The following is a 23,259-nucleotide window of genomic DNA, read 5'->3' as shown; positions in this document are numbered from 1 at the left end:
TGGAAAATCAAGTCCTAGAAAAAGGAAATAATTGAACTTGGATCTCTGGATTTTCTATCTAGAGTTCTTTCTGTTAGAATATGGTAGATATGAAGAAAGGAACAGTTTATGGATGGATAAATCTGGAGCCAGGTCAGATAATCACTAGGAAATTTTACAGATTGAATAGTTTTACAGATTGACCATACTGGTTTTTTAAGTAACTCAGAAAAATTGTCACTTTCATTCCTCAGAACCATAAGAACCTGTTAAAGTTAGGTAAGGCCTCTCAGAATCTAGAATCTTCATGCCTTCAAACTTCCCATTCTGAGTCCCTTTCCCATCAGATCTTAGCTGCCCCTTCCACCCAACTTCAGGAGAGTTGGTCAGTGTCTTTCTGGCTCTTCCAAACCATCCCTTACTTTAAACTTCCCATATATCTTTCATTCACATAAGAATAGCTTGGGATCTTCACTGTGCTTTACATTTTCATAAATATAGGAAGCTTTTATCTTAAGAAAAAGAACCCTAATGTTGGCATTTCAGAAATCTGTCAATAATAGATAAAAGAGATTTCAGGAGGTAAGGGAGAATTCTAAGAGAATTCTAAAATTGTTCTATTTAAATAGTAAACTATCATCCCCATATTAAAGATAATTGGTGGAGAGTTGTGCCTGATGGTGGTATGGAAGTGGCCCTGACAGCCTGGCTATGACAGCCCAGCACAAGCTCCAATGAGTCTTTGGGGGCTAGAATGATGTCAGATTCTATCTATTCTCTGAGGCCTGGGGCTAATCACCAGGTCAGTTGCATTTTTCAGCCATAGTGACTCACAGACTGTTTAGCTGTGTGTTGGGGGAGGTAGAGCCCCCATCTACATAGTCACAGCTCCTTGAAATATTAATATTGAAATTTTAAGTTCTGACACTTAGGGTTTTTTAATTTGTTTTTTTGAAGGCCAAACTTAATTCAGAACCCAAAACCTAATATTCTTTTAAGTCTTGCCTCATTCAGGACCCTCAGCCCCATTTCTTTTTAAGCCCCACCTACTTTAAATCCCATAAACCTGACTTCTTTGAAGGCTGACCCCTGATTTCTTCCAGATGGGTGCCTGCTATATTCTAGAGCCTTTCCTGACTCTGTACAGCTGGCATCAGAAGCCCATGTGATTTTTTTGTTTCCTTTCACAATGGAAGACTCAGAGACCCAGCCGGGTTCCCTGGAAGAGAGGTGTGAAGAACTAGTCTGAGATATTTGTGTGTGTCCCATGCATATGTTATCACGCTTCACCGTTGTGTGTCTTTCGTTGCAGGAAATTAAAATGCATGACTGATAGCGAGTCTGTTCCACCCGACTGGCCTTATTATATAACCATTGATAGAATACTGTCCAAAGTCACTGAATACAATGACGTGAAACTGCAGGAGAGCCAGCAGCCCGGGCCGTCCACATCCCAGACCGAGGCATCCCTCTCACCGTCCGCTAAGTCCACCCCTCTGTACTTACCGTATAACCAGTATTCATATGAAGGAAGGGAAGAGTGCTACGAGGATGACCACTCAGAGAGCTCTTCCAGCTTACTCTCTTTTAAGTTAAGGTAGTGTTTGCATTTATTCCTTTTCCAACCCTCCCCTCTAGTGTCAGGTGGAAGGGAAGCATGGGGGCTGGGCTGGGCTAGGGTGGGGGACCCTCCCAGCTGTCTCTGTCCCATGGTGCTCTTCCCCACCAGCCCCTTGGTTTGGTCTAGCAGAGAGAGCACCACATGAAAAGTCAGAAAATCTGAGTCCAAATCTTGACTCTGCTGTGTACTGTGACCCTGGGCATACTATTTAACCCTCTGAGCCTCAGTTTCGCCATTTATAAAATGAAGGAGTTGACTTAAATCTCTAAGTTATCTTCCTGCTTAACTATCCTAGGAATGACATTCCATGCACAATGAAAAATGCTAGGGTAAAAGCTGGAAGCCCTGCATTTTAGTCTTGGCCCTGCCACCTTTTAGGTGTTTGATCCAGATAAGTCATTTCTTATGAGCCCCAATTTCCCCATCTTTAAAATGGGGTTGCTAATATCTACCCTGTCCACCTTGTAACAAGAGGACCAAATGAGATAATACACATACTTTTTCAACTATAATTAATGAAAATTAATTGTACCATGTAATCCTCATCGTAGGTCTGGGCACAGGCATTTGAGTGAGAGAGTTATGGCTCAATGACCCCATACCCCATTACTAGCAGTGGCAGCTGGGGTGCTGAGAAGAAAACAAAAGGCCATTGAGGCTGAGGCCCTGGCTTCCCTTAGAAGGGCTCTGCCACCCTGAAAGACTAAGAGAGACTGTGATCAAATCCCATGAAACCTTGAAAAGGATAAATACTTGGGTGGGTGCACAGGGGTGGGGTGGAGTCTGGAAGAGCTAGATGAAGGACAGAGAGAAGCTTGTCCTGCTTCCTACCTTGGGCAGTAACCTAAAAACTTATTGCCCTCCCCCAGCTCCTGCAGGAAGGAGCAAAACCTCTAATAGACAGAAATAGAGGTTCCCTGGGTCAGATTTATAAGAGGAAGTAGGAAGTTCAGGGATATCGATACTCTGTCATGAGCTCATCATGTCACAGAGGATAACCATGTATTCTGACCCCACACAGATGTGTTTAACCTGTTCAGAAGTGTTTAACCTCCTGAGAGGCTTGGGTTGGCTTCCATAAATATCAGAACTTGTTTGGTAAATGGAGAGAAAGGAGACTCCTCAAGCTCTTATAGTCACTAAGTGCATACTATGGGCAACTTCCTAGGTGCTGTGGGTATTATTAAGGACAAAATATAGTTGCTCTTCTTCCTCTCCCTCCTTCTTTTCCTTCTTTCCCTCTTTCTTTTCCTCCTCTCCCTCCTACTTCTCTTCTTGTATGGCTCCTACTCACAGATAATTTTCAGTCTTGTAGGAGGGGTAAGATGCATTTATGTGAACTATTCAAGACAGAAGGTGAATGTACAACTTTTGAAATGCCAAGTGGAACATATTATTAAAGACAGAAAAAGAGATAAGTCACTTCTGGTTTGGGATCAAAGAAACTTCATGTAGAAAAGAAATCATTTAGGCTGAGGCTTGAAGACAGAAATTGGACACATAGAAGGTAGTAGGAAGGACAATCCAAGCAGTGGTAAAGTCACTTGAAAAGGAATGGATAAAGTACAGAATATCAATCATAGAGGCTATCTAATTGGACTGAGACTCAGGGTATGAAAGAAAGCAGAAGACAATTCTAGAAAGGTAGGGTATGCCCATTTTGTGAAAAGGATTAAATGCAATGGTATAAACATCCTCTCTTACTGAACCCAAACCCAAAGTTACAGCTACAGATAGATGAGATCCTCTCCTCATTGTTCAATGTAATTTGAAAGATTACACAAAATTGCTAGGGCAGCTCTCTTTGGGATCAATAAGTTAAAAGATCTAGGTTTGAATCCTAATTTTTCCCATTTACCTTTGGGACCTTGGGCAAATCACTTTTCTGTGGGTCTGTTTCCTTTTCTATAAAATCATAGCATTAGGCTAAATGATCCTTAAATTCCTTTCTAGTTCTAATGATGGATCTGTCCTCTTCCTCTTCCTCTTCTCTTCTCTTCTCTTCTCTTCTCTTCTCTTCTCTTCTCTTCTCTTCTCTTCTCTTCTCTTCTCTTCTCTTCTCTTCTCCTCTTCCTTCTCTCACTGTATGTATATATATGTATATATATATATATATATACATATATATGTATATCCATCCATCTAATCAGCCAGCCAGCCAGCCCAAGAACTCAATCATCAAGTCTTTACTGAGGACCTCCTTTGAGGAAGCAAAACTCATGATCTAATTGGGGAAAAAAGACACACACAATATAATCAGAGAATAATATGAGGCAGAACGAAAGCAAGCATCTCACAGTTTACCACAAATTCAAAATGTTAGGACTTCAGTTAAAGGGAGAATGAAAAAGAAGAAAGGGGGGAAGAGAAGAGAGTTGTTTAAATTGCGGTTAAAAAAGAGAGGGTGTCTGAATTTCATCTGCCCCTTTTAATTCATCCTGTGAATATCCAATTTGTTTCCTGGGTTTGGGAGTCTCCAGGGCTCCCCAGCCTCCTGTTGAATGAATGATCAGAAGTTTGCTGTTCCCTGTACTTCCATTTCATTTTATTCTAGACACAGGACTAAGAGTGCCGCCTTCATTCCTGTTAAAACAATGAACTTGAAATTCCAGACAGTAGAGATCAATTCTGTTTTGTCTGTTTTTCAGTTATTTTGTCAGCCTGGCATCATGGAGGCTTGCAGACATACATGTATCTTGTCTAATTTCTTTGGGGGTATGTGGTGGAGAGTTCTTTCGAGCTTAGTGTTTGCTCAATGGCCTCAACAGAGAGTCCGCCTTGTGGGCTTGTGGCTACAGCTGAACCAACAACCACTTTGGACCACCCTGCTATGACAAGAGGCCAGGGAGGGCTGTGGGTAATGAGTGGCGTACGGATGCAAACATTCTTTCCTCCTCTTCTCCCACTTCCCAACCTCATACTTGATCCTAGGATCAGAGCCTTTAGAGCTTAGAGGGGTCTTAGAAATTGCTTAGTCCAGCCTTATGAATGGGAATTCTCATTCAGAAACATGTTAGAGCAGATACCTCTGAGATCCCTTCCAAGTGTTAGATGCTGTGATTCTGTTGCTGAATGATGAGGTTTAAAAACAGAAGAATAAAGAACCAGAGCCAATCTGAAAGGTCTTTAATATAGTATTACTGGGTTTTGTCCTTATCTTTATCTGCACAGGATTATCAGGAAGTATCTACTCATATCTCTTCTTTGGAATCAAGCTTATTTTTGATAATTTCTCAACATCCAATTTCAATTGTTTTGTGGTTATTGTTCAGTTAGTACTTAAAATGACATAAATGGGAGATAAAAGGGTCTCAGGAGGCTAGAAGGAAAGGCTCAAGCTATTGAAATTGACAAAAACTTTATTAAGGACAAAATTTTGAGTCCCACATTTGGTTTAAAAAAATCAAGTGTACCAGGATAATACATGAGTAGAAAACAGTTTGTATGAAAAAAAAAACAACTTTGAGAGTTTTATAGTATTGTAAATTCAATGATAGCCGTTAGTATTATTTGGCAGCCAAAAAAAGCAATGTAATCTTGAGGCACATTAATAATGGTCTATCTAGTATCCAATTTCAAAGTGTCCAGGATGAGGCAGGTAATAGCCCTGCTGTCTTTCAGTGTGAGGATCATTTGGAGGAATCTGGAGATGGTTACCTAAGAATAAAAGCATCAGAGGAGGGAGGGAACATGATAGTTGTTTTTGAGTATTTGAAGGACTATCATGTGAAAGAGGAATTTCAATTATTTTATTTGACCCAAGAAGGTAGAAGTAAGAACAATAAAGGATGGGTTCAGAGAGAGTCTAAAAACTTTCTGTCAGAACCTTCCAAGAATGAAATAAGGGCTAGCTTTGGAAGACAAGCATTTTTAAAATTTTACTTTATTTATTTATTTTGGAAGACAAGTATTTGGATCCAAACTATGCAATTTCCAACCTGGGTGAGCACAGGGGAATCCCTTAATCTTTAGTTCCCTCAGCTGTGGAATGAATTGAACTAGATGACCTCTGCAGTCACTTTCAGTTTTAGATATAAGGACTGATTGAGTTTGCCATCCTTGGAGGTTTTTAGATGGATATAAGATGATCACTTGTTAGGGCTGTGATAGAAGTGCTAAATGAACTGGATGATCTCTGAGGTCCCAAAACTGAGGTTTCTTGTACCTTTTGGTTACTTAAACACCTTAGTTACTGCTCCCTAGACCTTGCCTTATTTTAAGTGGATAATACTCCCCAGTTCCTTGAAAAGACAGCTTGGGTTTGGTCAGTATTAAAGGTGTTCTCTCTGGTTGCTACTCCCCATGGATTCTGATCTTGAGAATAGTTTTTAGTCAAGTAAGCCTTATTTCATTTCCTTAGATAAAAGGAACAAAATTATATGAACTAAAAAAATAAAAGAAAAAATGTACTCTGCAATATGCTTCAAATGAACTTCAAACCATTTTTCCTTGCTGAGAAGAATAATGATTTAATAAACTATGTAAAGAAGAGATAGGGTATGGGTAAATGTTTCCTCTTGGAGAAAAGACTTCTTTGGAGAGGAGAGCCAGCCCTGGAAAAGTTCTCTTCTGGACCTGGTACCATCATGAGATGAACAGCTCCCAACCAGTTTCCCAGAAGAGGTGGCAGGTAGATTTCTGTAGGTATGACTTCCCCTTTCAGCCTCATTGATTTCCCTTTCAGCCTGTCTGATGTTGACTTCTGTTGAGAATGATGCTTACTTATCTCCCAGGGCAGGAGTTAGTACATATAGTGGGCTTTTGTGAGTTGCTGTGGGGTTTGTAGGGAAGGTAGGTTTGGTAAAAAGTAGCAATGAAACAGCAGAATTAACCTTCTGCTAAATGGGATTGGTGATATTTGTCTTTATTGTCCCCCAATTTCATTCTCACCTTTTCTTTCTGCCTATTAGGCATTCTTAGGTCCATTTTCTATGACCAAATCCCATTGAGTCTTGTTCCCAGTTTGTTCTGCCCTTCAGATAATCGACATGGTATAGTGGAAAGAATGCTGAACCTTGGAAGAACCGGACACAGAATGGCAATATAAGATGAGGAGACTTGGGATAAAGAGATTTGGCCATTGTCACAAGAGGTAGTATTGGAGACGGGAACTGAAATTATGGTTCAAGTTGTGATCCTGGGCAATTTCCATCCCTTCTTTGGGACTCAATTTTCTTCATAAAATGAAGAACTTAGTCTAAATGATCTAAGGGTTTTTCTAGCTTATATTCTTTGATTTTATGATCTCAAATCTTACCACTTCAGAGGTCTGTAGGCCAAGTCAATAAATCAACTATATACTTAGGAGATCTTTGCACAACCCAATCAGAAGTTACTTCAGGTGCAATAAAATATAGGCATGAAATGTTTGTTTGTTTATTTGTTTTTTCTATTTTAGAGTTCTAAAAATTTTCTTGGTAAGTCCACTTTGGTCTATCTATGTCCTCCTTCATCTTTCTCCTTATCTCTGTTAATTATTCAATTTGTATCATTAATTAAGAAAATAAGATATCTTATTAATGTCTTTGGAAGCTCCTCACTTTGGATATGATCAGGGAGTTATTTTTCCTTGTTATTTTCATATTCCATGTGCCAGTCCTGCCCTGCTGTACCTTCAGAAAGGGTCATAGGGTATTTGATTCATAAACTGAGTTCATTCAGCATCTAGCATCTAGTGGTGAAAGTTTAAAGAGTTCAATAAGGCTTTAGTTTCTAGGAATAAGGAAGGAGACAGTGGATCATCTAGTAAGATAGAATCCAGTGCTGTAAACTACTTTAGTCACTCTACAACATTCCTAATAGCATCTGGCTTTCTCTAAAAATCACTTTCAGTGATAAGAAACTTAATAGCTTATATGCCAACCTCTTCTATTTTCTAAGTGTTCCCATTTATTTGCAAATTTTTCCTTGTATTGAACAGAAATCTATTTCTTTTTTAGCTTCTACTCTTTTCTTCTAGTTTTGTGATCTGATGACACACAAAATAAATCTAGTCTTTTCCTCAAGTTACTGCCCTAAATTCTCTGTAAGATTATTATTATCTATGTTATACATCCTTATAAAGAGGTGGGTTAAGGCATTTGAATGACTTAGAGTAAAGGTTTGAAAATTATACTTCCATGTTTAATGGTCCAATGGGGACATTGTCTCCACTATAATGCATCCAACTTGATTTCTCACAAAATAAATGCATGAATAGTTTGGAGAATAGAATTTTCTATTCTTTAAACATGTGCATTTATTTTTTAATTTAATATTTTATTTTTCCAATTTACTTATAAAAATAATTTTTAACATTTGGCTTTTTAAAAATAAATTTATTGATTTTTTTCCAACATATTTACATATATAACTATATATTTACATATATAACTATATATTTACATATATAACTATTATATTCCTTTTTTAAATTTTTTGAGTTCTAAATTTTTCCCCTCCCTTCTTCCTCCCTTCACCACATTTAGAAGACAAGCAATTTGATATAAATTATACATGTGTAGTCATGCAAAACATTATTTCCATGCTGGTCATGTTATGAAAGAAAACACTGACCAAAAAAAAACCCTAGAAAAATAAAAAAGTAAAGAAAAAATATGCTTGCCTGCAATCAGTCCACTTTTCATCATAAATCCTTCAATATTGTCTTGGATCATTGTATTGCTGAGAATAACTAAGTCATTCACAGTTGATCATTATGAATATAGATGTTACTGTATACAATGTTCTCCTGGTTCTGCTCATTTCACTTTGTATCAGTGCATTTAAGTGTTTCTAGGATTTTCTGAGGGCATACTGCTCATCATTTCTCATAACAGTAGTATTCCATCAAAATCATATACAACTTGTTCAGTCATTTCCCTAATTCATGGATATCCCCTCAATTTCCAATGCTTTGCCACCACTAAAAGAACTGCTATAAAATATTTATGTACATACAGATCTTTTTCCCTTTTTTTTAATCTCTTTGGGATAAGACCTAATAGTGATAGTGTTAGGCTAAAGGCTTTTATAGCCTTTTGGGAAGAATTCCAAATTGTTCTTCTACTTTTGTTCTGTAAGGACAAAGTAAGCCTAACCCTCGTGCATAATAATGGGCCCTCAGTTATTTCAATTAATTAATATTAAAACTTAATAAATAACAAAAACCAATAAAAATATATAAAACAAGGGGAATCATACCCATACCCTCTGACTTATAACAAAAACTTCATAATATCCTTGTCACTTGTGTCTTTCCCTTTGTTCCCCCTTCTAAAAAATATTGTAATCAGTGAGTGTTCAGTTCTAATCCTCCTGATTTCACTCTGAAGGACCTCATATAGTCTTCAGATACATGAAGATTATTGTCATGTTTACTGAAGATTTCCATGTTAAACAGACCCAAGAAATCTAGCACTATCTTGTTTGGCCATGATGAATATTTTTCAGTTTATCATTGTTCTTCCTAAAATGTGGTCCCCAGAACTGAATAAAATACGCCTGAATATATTGTGATCATCACCTCCCTCATTCTAGTCCTATTAAAGAGTTATATTTTTAGTCCAAGGTTTATGGCTTTTTGTCTGCCATATTTGTAAGCTTTATTGTTCACTAAGACCCCCTTACTTTTTTCACAAACTCTATAGTCTATTTATACCTTCTTTATCCTTTACATGTATGGATTAATTTTTGAACCCAACTTCAGGCCTTTACATTTATCCATATTAAATTTTATTTTATGTTTGGTCCATCATTTTTATCTGTTGAAATCTTTTTGGAACTTATCTATATTTTACATTATGTAAGCTATCAAGCTATCTGTATCAGCAATTTGCTATCCACAAATTTCATATATATATATATATATATATATATATATATATATATATATATATATAGAGAGAGAGAGAGAGAGAGAGAGAGAGAGAGAGAGAGAGAGATCATCCAAACCTTCATCCTGCTCCCAGGCAAAAATATTGAACAAAGCAGAGCTTTGACTCACCCATGAAACTCTCTCCTATTCTTTTTAGGTTAAAGAATTTTTTTTTTTTTTGGGGGGGGTTTCCAATATTTCCATTGGTTCTAAATCTGACCATATTCTCTAGTCCATCTCTCCAAGTTGCTCAGCTCTCTCATGGCATAGGTGAGAAAATAAAGACTCAAAACGGATAAATAATTTTTCAGGGTCCTGGTACTAGCAAATGGCATAACCAGGACACAAACCCAGTTCTTTGGGGTCAAGTTCAGGTCTCTTTTTATTATATTTTTTACTATGCCTTTGTTGAATCCCACCATGCAAATGACCAATAGAATGGATTTGTGTGTCATGGGTCCCATTGTCAAACTGATAAAGTTTAGGGACCCTTTTCCAGAATAAAATACATAGGATTGATTACAAAGGAAATCAATTATACTGAAATAAAGATGTATTTATCCCCCTCCAAATCCATAAAACCTTTTGAAGTCTGTCCATGAACTACTTTTAGATCCGAGGACCCCAGATGAAGAACCCTCTGCCTTAAAGAGTAAGACTTCCCTGTTGATTTCAATGTGAAATTCCTTCAGCTGAAGGGCCAATTGCTGATCTGTACTCATTTGTCCTCTTCTCTCCTTTAGGCTACATCTAACAAATTTTTTTACTATTCTAGTCAATTCACCAAATGTTTCCCAGATGCCCACTGTGTGTGGAGCACTGTGGGAACAAAGATAAAAAAAAGGCAATATTTGAGGCAATAAGATGAATTCAGATTGAGACAGCTAAGTGGTAGTATAATGAAGAGTTGGACTTGTAATCAAGAAGACCTGAATTCAAATCTAACCCTAAAGGCTTCACATCTGTGTGACCTTGAAAAGTCATTTAACCTCAGCCTCTGTCTCAGCCTCAGTGAACATCAGCAAAGTCTAAAATCCCTAGAGATGTTTCTCTAACTCACAACCCAAGAATTCTTGAGTTTTCAGCAATTATTGAAATGTGCCTAGAGACTGTCTTTAGATCCAGGATAGGGGGATATTTAATTGATTCAACTCCCTATTATTAACACAATAACCCCACACCGAGGAGATTTCCAACAAAGATCTGAAAATTAAAATTCCAATGCTGATGGCAAAAATATAATTTACAGTCCAAATATGTATTCAATTACAGTTACCCAGAGAGGGAAAACTAGAGAAAGCCAAACAAAAAAAAGTTTGGAGATTTATGGCCAATTGTTGCCCATTAAATCTAGCTTAATTACCCACTTTATTATCACCTAATAGGGTGATTGTTTGAAAGCCTCAGATTTCTGGGAGCATATTACTACATTTAAATGTGTGTTATTGCTCTGCCCTCCCACTGATACTGTAAATAAGTTCTTTGCTCTGATATTTGTTCTTCTGCCTGGGAATGAAAGGGACCTCCTAGCCTGATTGGATCAGTTCCTTGTCTCTAGGGCATCTACTTTGTTTTCAAATGGAGAAAATAAATAATATGTATTGGAAAGACACTTGACCTGGACTCAGAAGACCTGGATTTGAGACTCAGCTAATTAGACATTGAATTAAAGGTAGGTTTTATTTAGAGAGGCCGTGTGGCCTAGTAGAGTTGGACTTAGCCAGATGCAAATCCTGCCTTAAGCTTTCTAGCTGTGTGATTTTTGAGCAAGTCACTTAAATTCTTTGTGCCTCAATTTCTTCATTTATTAAGAGAGAGAGAAATTGGTTGGACTTAATGGGATTGAAGGCCTCTTTAAGGTATAATAATCTTCTGACTTGATTTTTTAAAACCTATCTTCTTCAGCAAGGAAAATTCTTGTCCCCTTTACCAAAAGCATCAATTAATTAATCCTCCTCTGGGGGAAAACCATTTTCTCTTTGGACTCACATAATGCACAAGACACAATGTTCCAGTGAAGGCCTAGGTCCAGGTTGTTCTGAAGTTCTTTTTAATTGTATTCTTCCTTCTAGATTGAGCCTGCTCAGATGGCCAACCTATATGTTTCTTTCAAGGTTCAAGTAAAACTGGAAATCAGTTTCCTTTCTTATCTTCTCCCATGATGGCTCAATCTCCCTATTCAATTGCTTCCCTTTGGCAGCCACCAAAGAGACTATGTTCAGTAGTTTTTCAATCATGTTCAGTTCTTTGTGACCCCCATTTGGAGTTTTCTTGGCAAAGATACTGGAATGGTTTGCCATCTCCTCCAGCTCATTTTACAAATGAGGAAAATGAGGCAAATAGGGTTAAGTAAATAATCCAAGATCATATAGCTAGTAAGTGTCTGACTGTATTTGAACTCATCTTTCTGACTCCAAGCCTAGTCCTAGATCCATTGTACTTATATAACTTCCCTCTCACCTAAGAGAGGGAAATCATTTAATCAGGATGAGGAAGTGTTATGTTATGTTTGGGGAGTGTGTAGTGGGAGAAATGTTTGCCATCTAAACAGATGGTAGGAGAGACAACATAGGGTGTTGTATAGGGTGCACAGATGCTGAAATCGGTTATTTTGTAAAAGCCCAATTATTCTCTGACTTCCAGATCCACAAAACCTAGAAACACTTAATGGATTTTTCTTTTTTCATCCTTCACGCAGATATATTTATTATATTATAAATAGCACAAAAAGAAAGATCTCTGGGAATAGAACTTTCTGTAAAATGTATGCAATATCTTTGTTGGAATAGATGGAGCAAAAGCATGGTCACTGAAGTGCAGAGGGAAAATTTGTTTTAGATGGCTAGTTTTTAGTTGACTTCTTACAAGGAAGTCACAAGTGACTTCACTGGGTACTCCGAGGTCAGAAAACTCCTCTATCAGTGCAGGTCAGCATCCTTATGGAGCTGTCTAGAGCGCTAAGAAGTTAGGGGATTTACACAGGGTCACAGAGACAGTATATAAATGATCTAGAATTTGAACCCCGGTCTTTCTGCTTCCAAGGTCAACTCTTTAACTTCAGTGCCAAGCTATGTCTCACAAAAGATAGGAAAACTTATAAAAATGAATTTCTCTTCTTTCTCTATCTCTCATTTCTCTTTTTCTCTCTCCTTGTCCTCCTCCTCCCTCTTCTTCCTTCTCCTTCTTCCTTCTCCTTCTCCTTCTCCTTCTCCTCCTCTTCCTTCTCCTTCTCCTTCTCCTTCTCCTTCTCCTTCTCCTTCTCCTCCTCTTCCTTCTCCTTCTCCTTCTCCTCCTCTTCCTTCTCCTTCTCCTTCTCCTTCTCCTTCTCCTTCTCCTTCTCCTTCTCCTTCTCCTTCTCCTTCTCCTTCTCCTTCTCCTTCCTTCTCCTTCTCCTTCTTCTCCTCCTCCTTCCTTTTCCTCCTCCTCCTCCCCTCCTCCTTCTTTGTCCCTCCTTTTTCTTCTTCCTTTTTAATTCCCCCCATACATTACTTTTATACCTTTTGATTCAACTGCAGTTCATGTTTTTAATAGGGCAAATGGTCTAAATAAAGGAAACTTTCAAGCAATTGAAATTCCCAGAGTAGAATCAGCTGCCTTGGGAAGTGTTCTCTTCACTGGATTATAGGATGTTAAATCTAGAGTTAGAAGAGCTCTCAGAAGACATATAGTTCATCCTCCTCAAATTATGGAGGAGAAACTGAGACTCAAAGAGATAAAGTGATTTACTTAGGGTTAGGATTTTTTAAAGCACCAGAGCCATAATTTGAACCCATATCTTTGACTCCAAATTTATCTTTTTGCTCTACTCTATCTTCAAGTGGGATCTGGACACCCTCTTATCAGAATAGTATTTCTGCTTGGGTAAATGTTGAACTGGATTTTTTTACAATCTCTTATAATTCTGATATTTATGTGAATATTCCTTGTATCCATCTCCTCTCTACTTACATAATCCAGCTTCTTATCTCTTTCTTTTATCTTCAGTTTCTTCCACACTCTAATTCAGTTTCTTATCATCTCTTGCCAGAATTATTGCACTAGGCTTCTATTTTGTTCCCTATCTGAAGGTTCTCTTTCTTCTAATCCATCTTCTACAGAATTGCCAAATTGATATTCCTAGAGCATAGATCCAATCTTATTCCTACCCTACTCCAACAGCAGGGAGGTTTGCATATGCCATATCCCAAGTTAAGAAACAGAATGTTTATTTCAGGAAACAGCTAATAGTATGCCTTGAATGAAAAGTAGAATTGATGAAGAGGGATAAGAGGAAATAAACCTGGAAAGGGAGGTTGGCATCAGATTATGGGGTGTTTTAAATGCCAAACTAGTGAATTTATTTTATCTTCAAGGTAATACAGAGCCTTGCCAAACTCCAACACTGGGTCACCCCTGCCATCCACATTGTTTATAATGAACTGCTGAATGCCCCTCTAGAAACTCATATACTCCTGCTTAGCTCCATAATACATTTATTTTATCTACCTCCCAACTGAACCTTTACTGCTGCATAGCAACCTGCTTTTTCTTTCCTGATTAACTTTCCATCTTACTTCCCTAGTGGCTATTTCAAGTTATCTCTTCTCCCTTTAAGCCATCTATATTATATCTTCCCATTCCTATTCAACAGAGTCTACTTTGTTATTTTGTTTAGAAGATAGAGGTCATCCTTTATAAATTACTTCTTCTTCCCTATTCTATAATTTCAAAACCCTTCTGCAGCACTTCTCACTTTCTTTTCCTTTGCTACAGTCTCAGAGAAAGAAATAGATTTTCCCCTTGTCAAATCTAACTCTTCTACTAGAGTCTTTGATCTAATCGCCTTCCTTCCACATTAGAGTCTTTTGGATCCTTATGACACCCTCCCCCTACTCCCCATATCATCAGTCTTTCCTAATCTATTGACTCCTATTCTGTTGTCTATAAGGATATTGGATCACACCCCCACTATCCCTTACCCCAATTCTTACAAAACTTGTACTTGACTCTACTCCCTGCTCAAACTATCTCACTATGTTTTTCCTCCCTTTCATAATCTTCAAATATTGCCTCTACTCCCTCATCTTCCATTCACTCTTCAGCCCCTGGAAATCTGACTTCCTACTCCCCCACTTCATTGGAACTGAATTGACAATCATGAATGACCTTAGTTGGTAATGCAGTTGTCTTTTCTCAGTTCCTTGTTCATCTTGACTTCTTTGAGAATGTTGGCCCCATTGACCATTCTCTACTGAACATCTTTTCTTTTCTTTTTTTTTTTTTTTGAGATTCAAGATTTTATTTTATTTTTTTCGGGGCTTTTTTGCAAGGCAATGGGGTTAAGTGGTTTGCCCAAGGCCACACAGCTAGGTAATTATTTAGTTTCTGAAGCTGGATTTGAACTCAGGTCCTCCTGACTCCAAGACCAGTGTTCTATCCACTGTGCCACCTAGCCACCCCAATTCAGGATTTTTTTTTATTAAAGATTTCATTTATTTTGAGTTTTACAAATTTTCCCCTAATCTTACTTCCCTCCCCCACCCCCACAGAAGTCAGTCTGTTAGTCTTTTACATTGTTTCCATGGTATACATTGATCCAAATTGAGTGTGATGAGAGAGAAATCATATCCTTAAGGAAGAAACATAAAGTATAAGAGATAACGAGATCAGACAATAAGATATCAGATTTTTTCCTAAATTAAAGGTAATAGTCCTTGGTCTTTATTCAAACTCCATAGTTCTCTCTCTTGGTACAGATGATATTTTCTATTGTAGACATCCCCAAATTGTCCCTGATTGTTAAAGTGATGGAATGAGCGAGTCCATCAAGGCTGATCATCGCCCCCATGTTGCTATTAGGGTGTACAGTGTTTTTCTGGTTCTGCTCATCTCACTCAGCATCAGTTCATGCAGATCCCTCCAGGCTTCCCTGAATTCCCATCCCTCCTGGTTTCTAATAGAACAATAGTGTTCCATGACATACATATGCCACAGTTTTCTAAGCCATTCCCCAATTGAAGGACATTTGCTTAATTTCCAATTCTTTGCCTTCACAAACAGAGCTGCTATGAATATTTTTGTACAAGTGATGTTTTAACCCCTTTTTCACATTCTCTTCAGGGTATAGACCCAGTAGTGGTATTGCTGGATCAAAGCATATACACATTTTTGTTGCCCTTTGGGTATAGTTCCAAATTTCTCTCCAGAAAGCTTGGACGAGTTCACAGCTCCACCATCAATGTAATAGTGTCCCAGATTTCCCACAACCCTTCCAACAATGAGCATTATCCTTTCTGGTCATATTGGCCAGTCTGAGAGGTGTGAGGTGGTACCTCGGAGAAGCTTTAATTTATATTTCTCTAATAAGTAATTATTTAGAGCAATTTTTCATATGACTAAGGATTGCTTTGATCTTCTTATCTGTAAACTGTCTTTGCATATCCTTTGACCATTTGTCAATTGGGAATGACTTTTTTAAAAAAAAATATGACTCAGTTCTCTGTATATTTTAGAAATGAGTCCTTTGGGCGGCTAGGTGGTGCAGTGGATAGAGTACCGGTCCTGGAGTCAGGAGTACCTGAGTTCAAATCCGGCCTCAGACACATAATAATTACCTAGCTGTGTGGCATTGAGCAAGCCACTTAACCCCATTGCCTTGCAAAAACTAAAAAAAAAAAAAAAGAAAAGAAATGAGTCCTTTGTCAGAAACATTATTTGCAAAGATTGTTTCCCAGTTTACTACATTTCTTTTGGTCTTGGTTACAGTGGTTTTGTCTGTGCACATCTCTTCTCTACTTAGCCTCTGCAGCTCTGCTCTCTTGATTCTCCTCTGGTCTAATTGACTTCTATTTATCAATCTCCTTTACTGAATAGTCATCATCCATCTTCTGCCCCAATTATAACTGCCTTCCAGTTTTGAGTTCTGGATCCTCTTATCTCTTCATACTTTTTTAATAATTTCAACAGTGTCTTAAGTTTAATTATCCTTATTCTGAGTCCTCTTTGACTCTTCATTCTTCCTCATTTCCTGTATTCAGGATATTGGTTTGAGAATGCCTTTACCCTGGGTTGGTGGTCTAGATTTCGCACCTTTTTGACCTGGGTCATTGAATATTGTATCATCCTCCTAGATGGAAAACTCAAAACAGTATGATTTTTAGATAAATATCTCATGGTCAAAGGTATTTCACTTGATGGTAGAACTCATAACTGAGGAGGTTCAGAGTTGAAAAAGAACTCTTGCTAAAGGGAGAGGTAAATGTGCCCTTGATTCACTGCCTAAAGAATTTTAGATATAATTTACAGGCACAATATTTTGTCAAACTCTGGTTCAGTCTTCTTTCTAAGGTGGGTTTATTATCTTTAAAGACCTGATAATTATGTGTAAACAACTTAAAGAGGAAGCTGGGAAATTGTAAGATAGAGGGAAAGTAAGTATAAGAAGCATATTTTTTAAGACCATGTCCTTGACTGACTCCAGGATTGAACTCAGGGGAAGATCCAGTTTAGGATTCTCCAAGTTTGTGGCAAGGTGGCTTGGTCTAAGGGGGACAGCCCATAACAATAAGTTCTGTTAAAAAGGAGTTAGAAATGGGGCAGCTAGGTGGTGCAGTGGGTAGAGCACTGGCCCTGGAGTCAGGAGTACCTGAGTTCAAATATGGCTTCAGACACTTAATAATTACCTAGCTGTGTGGCCTTGGGCAAGCCACTTAACCCTATTTGTCTTGCCAAAAAAAAAAAGGAGTTAGAAACAAGGAATGAGTAATCATTAGATAGCATGAAAGCAGGTAGGGACCACAGAGAAACAGAGTAGGATTGTGAAAAGTATAAAGATCTATTATCATCAGGTAACAAACAGAAAGAGACTGATCTAAGAAGCTTATCCAAAATCTAAAAGAGTAAGTAGGTCAAGTGCTGGGTTGCAAAGCATAAAGCAAGCAAACTTATTCTATAATCAGGCAGAAGTCCAAGAAACAGATTTGAGCCAGACAAAAGGAATAATTTTCAATTTGACTCACGCAATGCAGTGACTATTTCTGCATCCTTTTGAACCCTAATGTTCATAGTTAACCTTACCCTCTTGTGCTTTTTTGTTTTGTGTTTTGTTTTAAACATTCTATTTTATTACAATAGTAAAAAATGTTAACAAATAAGAGCATTTAAACTTACAAAAAAGGTATTACATGTGAAACTATGAATTTCTGTTATGTAATTTTTCCTCCAACTACATATAGTTTGTTACCTTTTTTATAATTCAAGTTTAACATGGTAGTTCCAAAACTGTGCCTCTCTGAAAATTCCTTCCTCCTTGCCCTTGATATTTTGAACAAGAGAGTCAGCCTTTGGGGAAGACTATGTCTGGGCAGTGACAGATATCCATTTTGTGAATTAATATAATAAAAACTTACCCTTTCTTCCCTAAAATGGGTGTTACCATACAAGAATTAAAATCTTTCACATATACTCATGACCCTAGGTTTATGAAACTAATCTCTACTTGGACACTTTATTCCATTGTCATCTCTTGGGATTGGATAATGATCCCTCAATTGAGCCTGATCAGATACTGACAGACATGACTTGCATAGTCCCTCACTGTGCCAATTCCTTCCAGGTCATATGCCTCATAATCTCCAAAAATAAATGCCACTTCTCTATTGTCCTAGCCATTGTGCTTGCTTAATTTAACAAATATCCTGAAATGTTCTGTGAAAAATGACTTTTTGCAAAGGGAATAATTTTAAAATCAATAAGAGAGCTCAATTGTAGTTCTCACTGAAGAAATTTTATAGTGAATCCTTTGCAAAGTAATCCTTACAGTTTAGTAAACATATATTGATAACTTCCAATTTTCATCTTACTTCTAAATCTAGATTTCCTCATGTTAAATTTTTCTTAAAATTGGGACAGCCTTTCATCAAAACCGTAATAGAAGTAATAGAAAGGGTTCAATAGCCTTACTCTTTCTGGGTTTATGGCTTGCTTCTAGTGGAGCAACCCCCTGAGTACATGAAATCATGTTATTCTCCTATTCTAAAATCTCTAGGAGCTACCTGTTTCTTCTAGAACAAAATAAAACTTCTTCAACTTAAGCTGAATATGTCAAAAATACAACTCATTCCCAAAGCTATATCTCCTTCAAACTACTGCATTTCTTTTGAGGAGACATCCATCATTTTAGAAACCTTGGATTTTTGAAGAGGGACAGAGTGAAAGGAGAGAGAAAATATAATAGATGGTAGTGGGGAGGAATGGATGGAGGGAATTACAATCAGCAACAGCAACTGTGGAAAAATATGGAAGTAACTTCTCTGATGGACTTAGGATAAAGAATGTGATCCACCCAAGACAGAGCTAATGGTATCAGAACACCAACTGAAACACATTTTTTCTCTTTCTTTTACTTATTTCTCATGAGGTTTTTATATTATTGTGGGGGAGGGAGTACTATGTTTACTCTTAAACAAGAGTATTTTAGTAACATGCAAATAAATTCAAGAAAAATAAAAAATTAAATAAAATGCAGAAAAAAAGGTTTAAAAAAAAAGCCTTGGAGTCTTACCTAACTCTTTCCTCTTCCTCACCTCATTGAAATCTTCTCAATTGCCAAATCTTGTCCATCATACCTCTCCAACATCTCTTGATTTCCATCCCCATCTTCACTTATTGCCTCCACCCTAGTTCAAATGCCCATCATCTTCTACTTGGACCATTGTAAGAGCCCTCTAATTCATCTCCTTTCCTTTCCAATTCATTCTCTGTAGTTTCTCATTAGATGACCATGTCATTCTCCCATTGAAAAGCATTAGTATCTTCCTATTACCTCTAACTTAAAATATTCAAATTCCTCAACCAAGAAATTAAAATCTTCTATAATCTGGTTTTTACTACCCTTTTCCAGGATAATTTCATAACACTCCTCTTTCCTTATTTCCTATTCCAGTCAAATTGACTAAGTGGATATTTCCTACATATGGTATTCAATCTCCTGCCCTGTGGCTTTTCCAAAGTTTTCCCACATATCTGGAATGTACTTTTTATTCATCCCCATTTTGTAGGATCCCTACTTTCCTTCAAAGCAGAGCTCAATTGCCATCTCCTACATTTAGCCTTTCTTGGTTCTTTCAGTTGTTGAGTTCATTCTAGGTCCTCAAACAGTTTTCTATTGCTCTCTCTCTCTCTCTCTCTCTCTCTCTCTCTCTCTCTCTCTCTCTCTATATATATATATATATATATATATATATATATTGCATTTGCTTGCTTATATAAGTACTATATTTCCCATGTATAGTACCTGTGCATCTTGAGGACATGGACTATTTCCATTTTCTGTCTTGGTATCACCAACATCTTGTATTTTGCCTTACAAATAGTAAGTTCTTAATAATTGCTGGTTAAGTTGAATACAATGGAAGTCATTAACCATTGAGCTCTATTCTACCTTTCCTGGTTTATTTTCCTTCATCAACTCTATCTTCCAATCAAATTATCCTACTAGCTGTTTTCCCGAAATCTGTATTACAACTTGCATCTCTTTGCTTTTGGCCTCTCTCAAGTCTGAGCATGAACATTAATATTCTTCATCAGTATTAAGGCCCATCAGACAATGAGTTTTGAATCAAATGTATGGGCTGATCTACACTGGTGTCTCTTAAAGTGGAATTTGAGGATAGCTGATGCCTTTGGATAAAGCCAGAAACAGTATGTTTCAGGGATTTGTCATCACTACCTCTTTTAATCCCTAACTTCTTTCAAAGGACCAACCATAGGTCCCATTTTCTAATGGGTCTTTCTAGTTGTAGGTAATTTTTTCCTTCTCAAATTGTCTTGCTTTCACTTATCTGCAAACATGTTACCTTTGCCTACTAAAATGAGTTCTCCTTGAGGACACACACTGGTTTTGGTTTTTTATTTTTGTGTCATCAGCATGTAACACTGTGCCTCACATATTGTTAATGTTTAAAAAAAATGAACTGAACTGAAATAAATTGAATAAGTGAGCAAGTCCCAAACTGTTAATCCCTTAGAAGATAGCAGATTTCACTTGTTTATATTCTTCTCTTTATTTCAGATCAGATGAAAGACCAGTCAAAAAACGGAAAGTACAGAGCTGCCATTTCCAAAAGAAAAAACTCAAACTGATGGAATCAATGTTGGAGGAACAAAAGAAACTGAGTCGGGCAATGGAAGAAACTTGCCGGGAAGTAAGGCGGATTCTTGACCAACAGAACATCATCCAGGTTCAGAGCCTTCAACTTCAGGAGCGCATGATGAATCTGTTGGAAAAGATCATCTCCAAGTCCAATGTCTAATTAATACTCTTACCAACTTCCAGCCCAATCCCATCATGTAAAGATCCTCAGTCCATGCCCATATTACATTGACCTCTTTGTTGGGTTTGACAAACAGAACATCTTAGAAAAAAAGGAAAAAAGAAAGCTAAACCAGCACAAGAAATACAACTATGGTTGAGAAAGAGAAAATAATTAATCACCACAGCCTATACTAGCCCCACATTCTAATGGCAAGCAAAGGAGGAGGTTGTATGATCTATGTCTCATCACTAGGCTCACCATGGATTATGAATTTTTCAACTATAGTTACTCTTGAAGACTATTTACTTAATTAAACTGTGAAGGAGATTCACACCATTGAAATCATAGATCACTGAAGTACTGAAGCATAACATTCCACCTACAGTTAATTGTCTTAATTATTTTTGTATTTTCAAAGGTCAAGGGACTTCTCGCTTCAGGAACTGAATTTTTACTGTGCTATTTCTGGGTCATTCTGAGACTGGAAGCTTGGGTAAATTTATCATGGATCAGGTTGTTCTGACGTGGGACCTGAAATGAGAGGTCACCTTTGGGAATGGGGCATAAAGTTTCTTACTGTTTCCAGCTTTGCCCAAAGGAGTGCTCTATTCTCAACCCCTATCTTAGGAGATCCCAGTGTAGGTCAACCAATACACTTGATTTAAAACTCAGTGATGGGCCTTAATGTTGATCATGAAGATCCATGTACAAGCCCAAGCAAATAGCTATAAAAAGTATCAACCTCACATATATGTGTATATATGTATATATGTATGTGCACATATATATATATAAAGTAATTGTTAAAATACTTGAAGTTGCTTTTGATAATAAATGTATAATTTTTTCATTATTAAATGGAATAATAGTTCACTTTGAAAAATAAGCAATGAATGACATCATCAATTAGGCTGTCCTAAAAATTTTTTTAAATGTATATAAGTCAAAGGGGAAAAAAAAACAAATGTCACCTTATGAAGGAAAAACATCAAGCATCTCCTCAATTATTATGTTGTACATTATTAAGAAAATAGCCTTTGACATATATCACATATAAACAGAGATGAACTGAGCTGTTTTCCTGTGTTTTTTTTTTAATCTGCTGCCTTAGAGACTAGGCATTTATTTGTATTACCTAAATCAGTCTGATAATGATAAAAATACTAGTATCTGATATTTTAGTTTTATTATATATACTTTTTTTGTTTTTTTGCAAGGCAATGGGGTTAAGTGACTTGCCCAAGGTCACACAGCTAAGGAATTATTAAGTGTCTGAGTTCGAATTTGAACTCAGGTCCTCCTGACTCCAGGGCTGGTGCTCTATCTACTGTACCTCCTAGCTTCCCCCACTATATATTTTTTAAAGTATTTTTGCATCCATCATCTTATCTGATCCTTACATCAGTCCTATGGGGAAGGGAGTTATTTATATTTTTTAATAATGAAACTGAAGAGGGGCAGCTAGGTGGCAGAGTGGATAGAGCACTGGCCCTAGAGTAAAGAGTACCTGAGTTCAGATCCAGCCTCAGACACTTAATAATTACCTAGCTGTGTGGCCTTGGGCAAGCCACTTCACCCCATTGCCTTGCAAAAAAAAAAATAATGAAACTGAAGCCCAGAGAGGAGAAATGTCATACTCAGGTTGCCACAAGGATGTCAGTGTTTGACATCTTCTCCTGCCAGATGATCTTCAGATTCCTGCTCCAATAAATGTTTTCTCCATATACTTGCTTGGGATTAGAGGATGCACCTCCATTCAAATAATGTTTTGAAATTTCACTGAAAGACAAAAGTGACCTTGAGTTCTCAAAGGTGATCTGTGGGGAATGATATATCTAATAATTCTACCAACTAGTAAAGTCTTTGAGTATGGAAGCAACTCTAGACTATCTCTCTGAAAGACCAGTCTTAACAAGTTCACAGAGGTTCATCTCCAAAAAACTGATCATCAGGGGTTAAATTTTTTTGACTATAGCAACTAATAAAGCTTATCTGTTAAGATGTGGAGGGAGTCCACATTGATGAATCTGGGGTCTTTTGAAGGTCCTGAAGGAGTGATATGAATTATCATACAAAGGACAATTGATTCAAGATTTTAATTAGCATTCTCTCTCCTTTCCTCAATCACAAAATTCCCACTAATAACTTGAAGAGACCTTGTGTTGCCCCCTTGACTTCTTTACAGCAGAATTGTACTAGTTCGATAACAGTCAATGATCTGAGATTCCTTTAAATTATAGACCCCAAAAGCAGAAACCCCCAGTAAAAACCTATTCAGTAATTGGCATGAGAAAATAATAATTGTAGTTGACATTTATAAACTTTCAGTTTTATAAAAGAGTTTAGCTTTATCTCATTTGAGCTGATCATTTGGTCACCATAGAATAGCAGCTTTCAACATATTTATATCACATAAGAGTATTTTTAGTCTTTGTATTAGATATTTTGGTACATAGTGGTTAACTCACTGCATTAGCATAAAGTTACTAATCATAGATTACATTGGAAGA

General features: G+C 37.2%; 1 protein-coding gene across 1 annotated transcript in view; it reads left to right on the top strand.

Moving 5' to 3' along the window:
• The window catches only part of MSANTD1 (Myb/SANT DNA binding domain containing 1), a 36,190-nt gene extending 14,384 nt beyond the window's left edge, over nt 1–21,806 (top strand). Inside the window, exons 2-3 of the mRNA XM_074229866.1 lie at nt 1,292–1,576; nt 20,506–21,806. Coding sequence (XP_074085967.1) covers nt 1,292–1,576; nt 20,506–20,746 — 526 coding nt within the window. The 3' untranslated portion in view covers nt 20,747–21,806. The remainder of the gene's footprint in view (nt 1–1,291; nt 1,577–20,505) is intronic.
• The last annotated feature ends 1,453 nt before the right edge of the window (nt 21,807–23,259 follow it).

This window comes from Macrotis lagotis, chromosome 3 (genome assembly GCF_037893015.1).
Source record: "Macrotis lagotis isolate mMagLag1 chromosome 3, bilby.v1.9.chrom.fasta, whole genome shotgun sequence".
NCBI lineage: Eukaryota > Metazoa > Chordata > Mammalia > Peramelemorphia > Peramelidae > Macrotis > Macrotis lagotis.
Note: the sequence above shows the minus strand (reverse complement) of the source record. Positions and strands in the feature narration are given on the sequence as shown.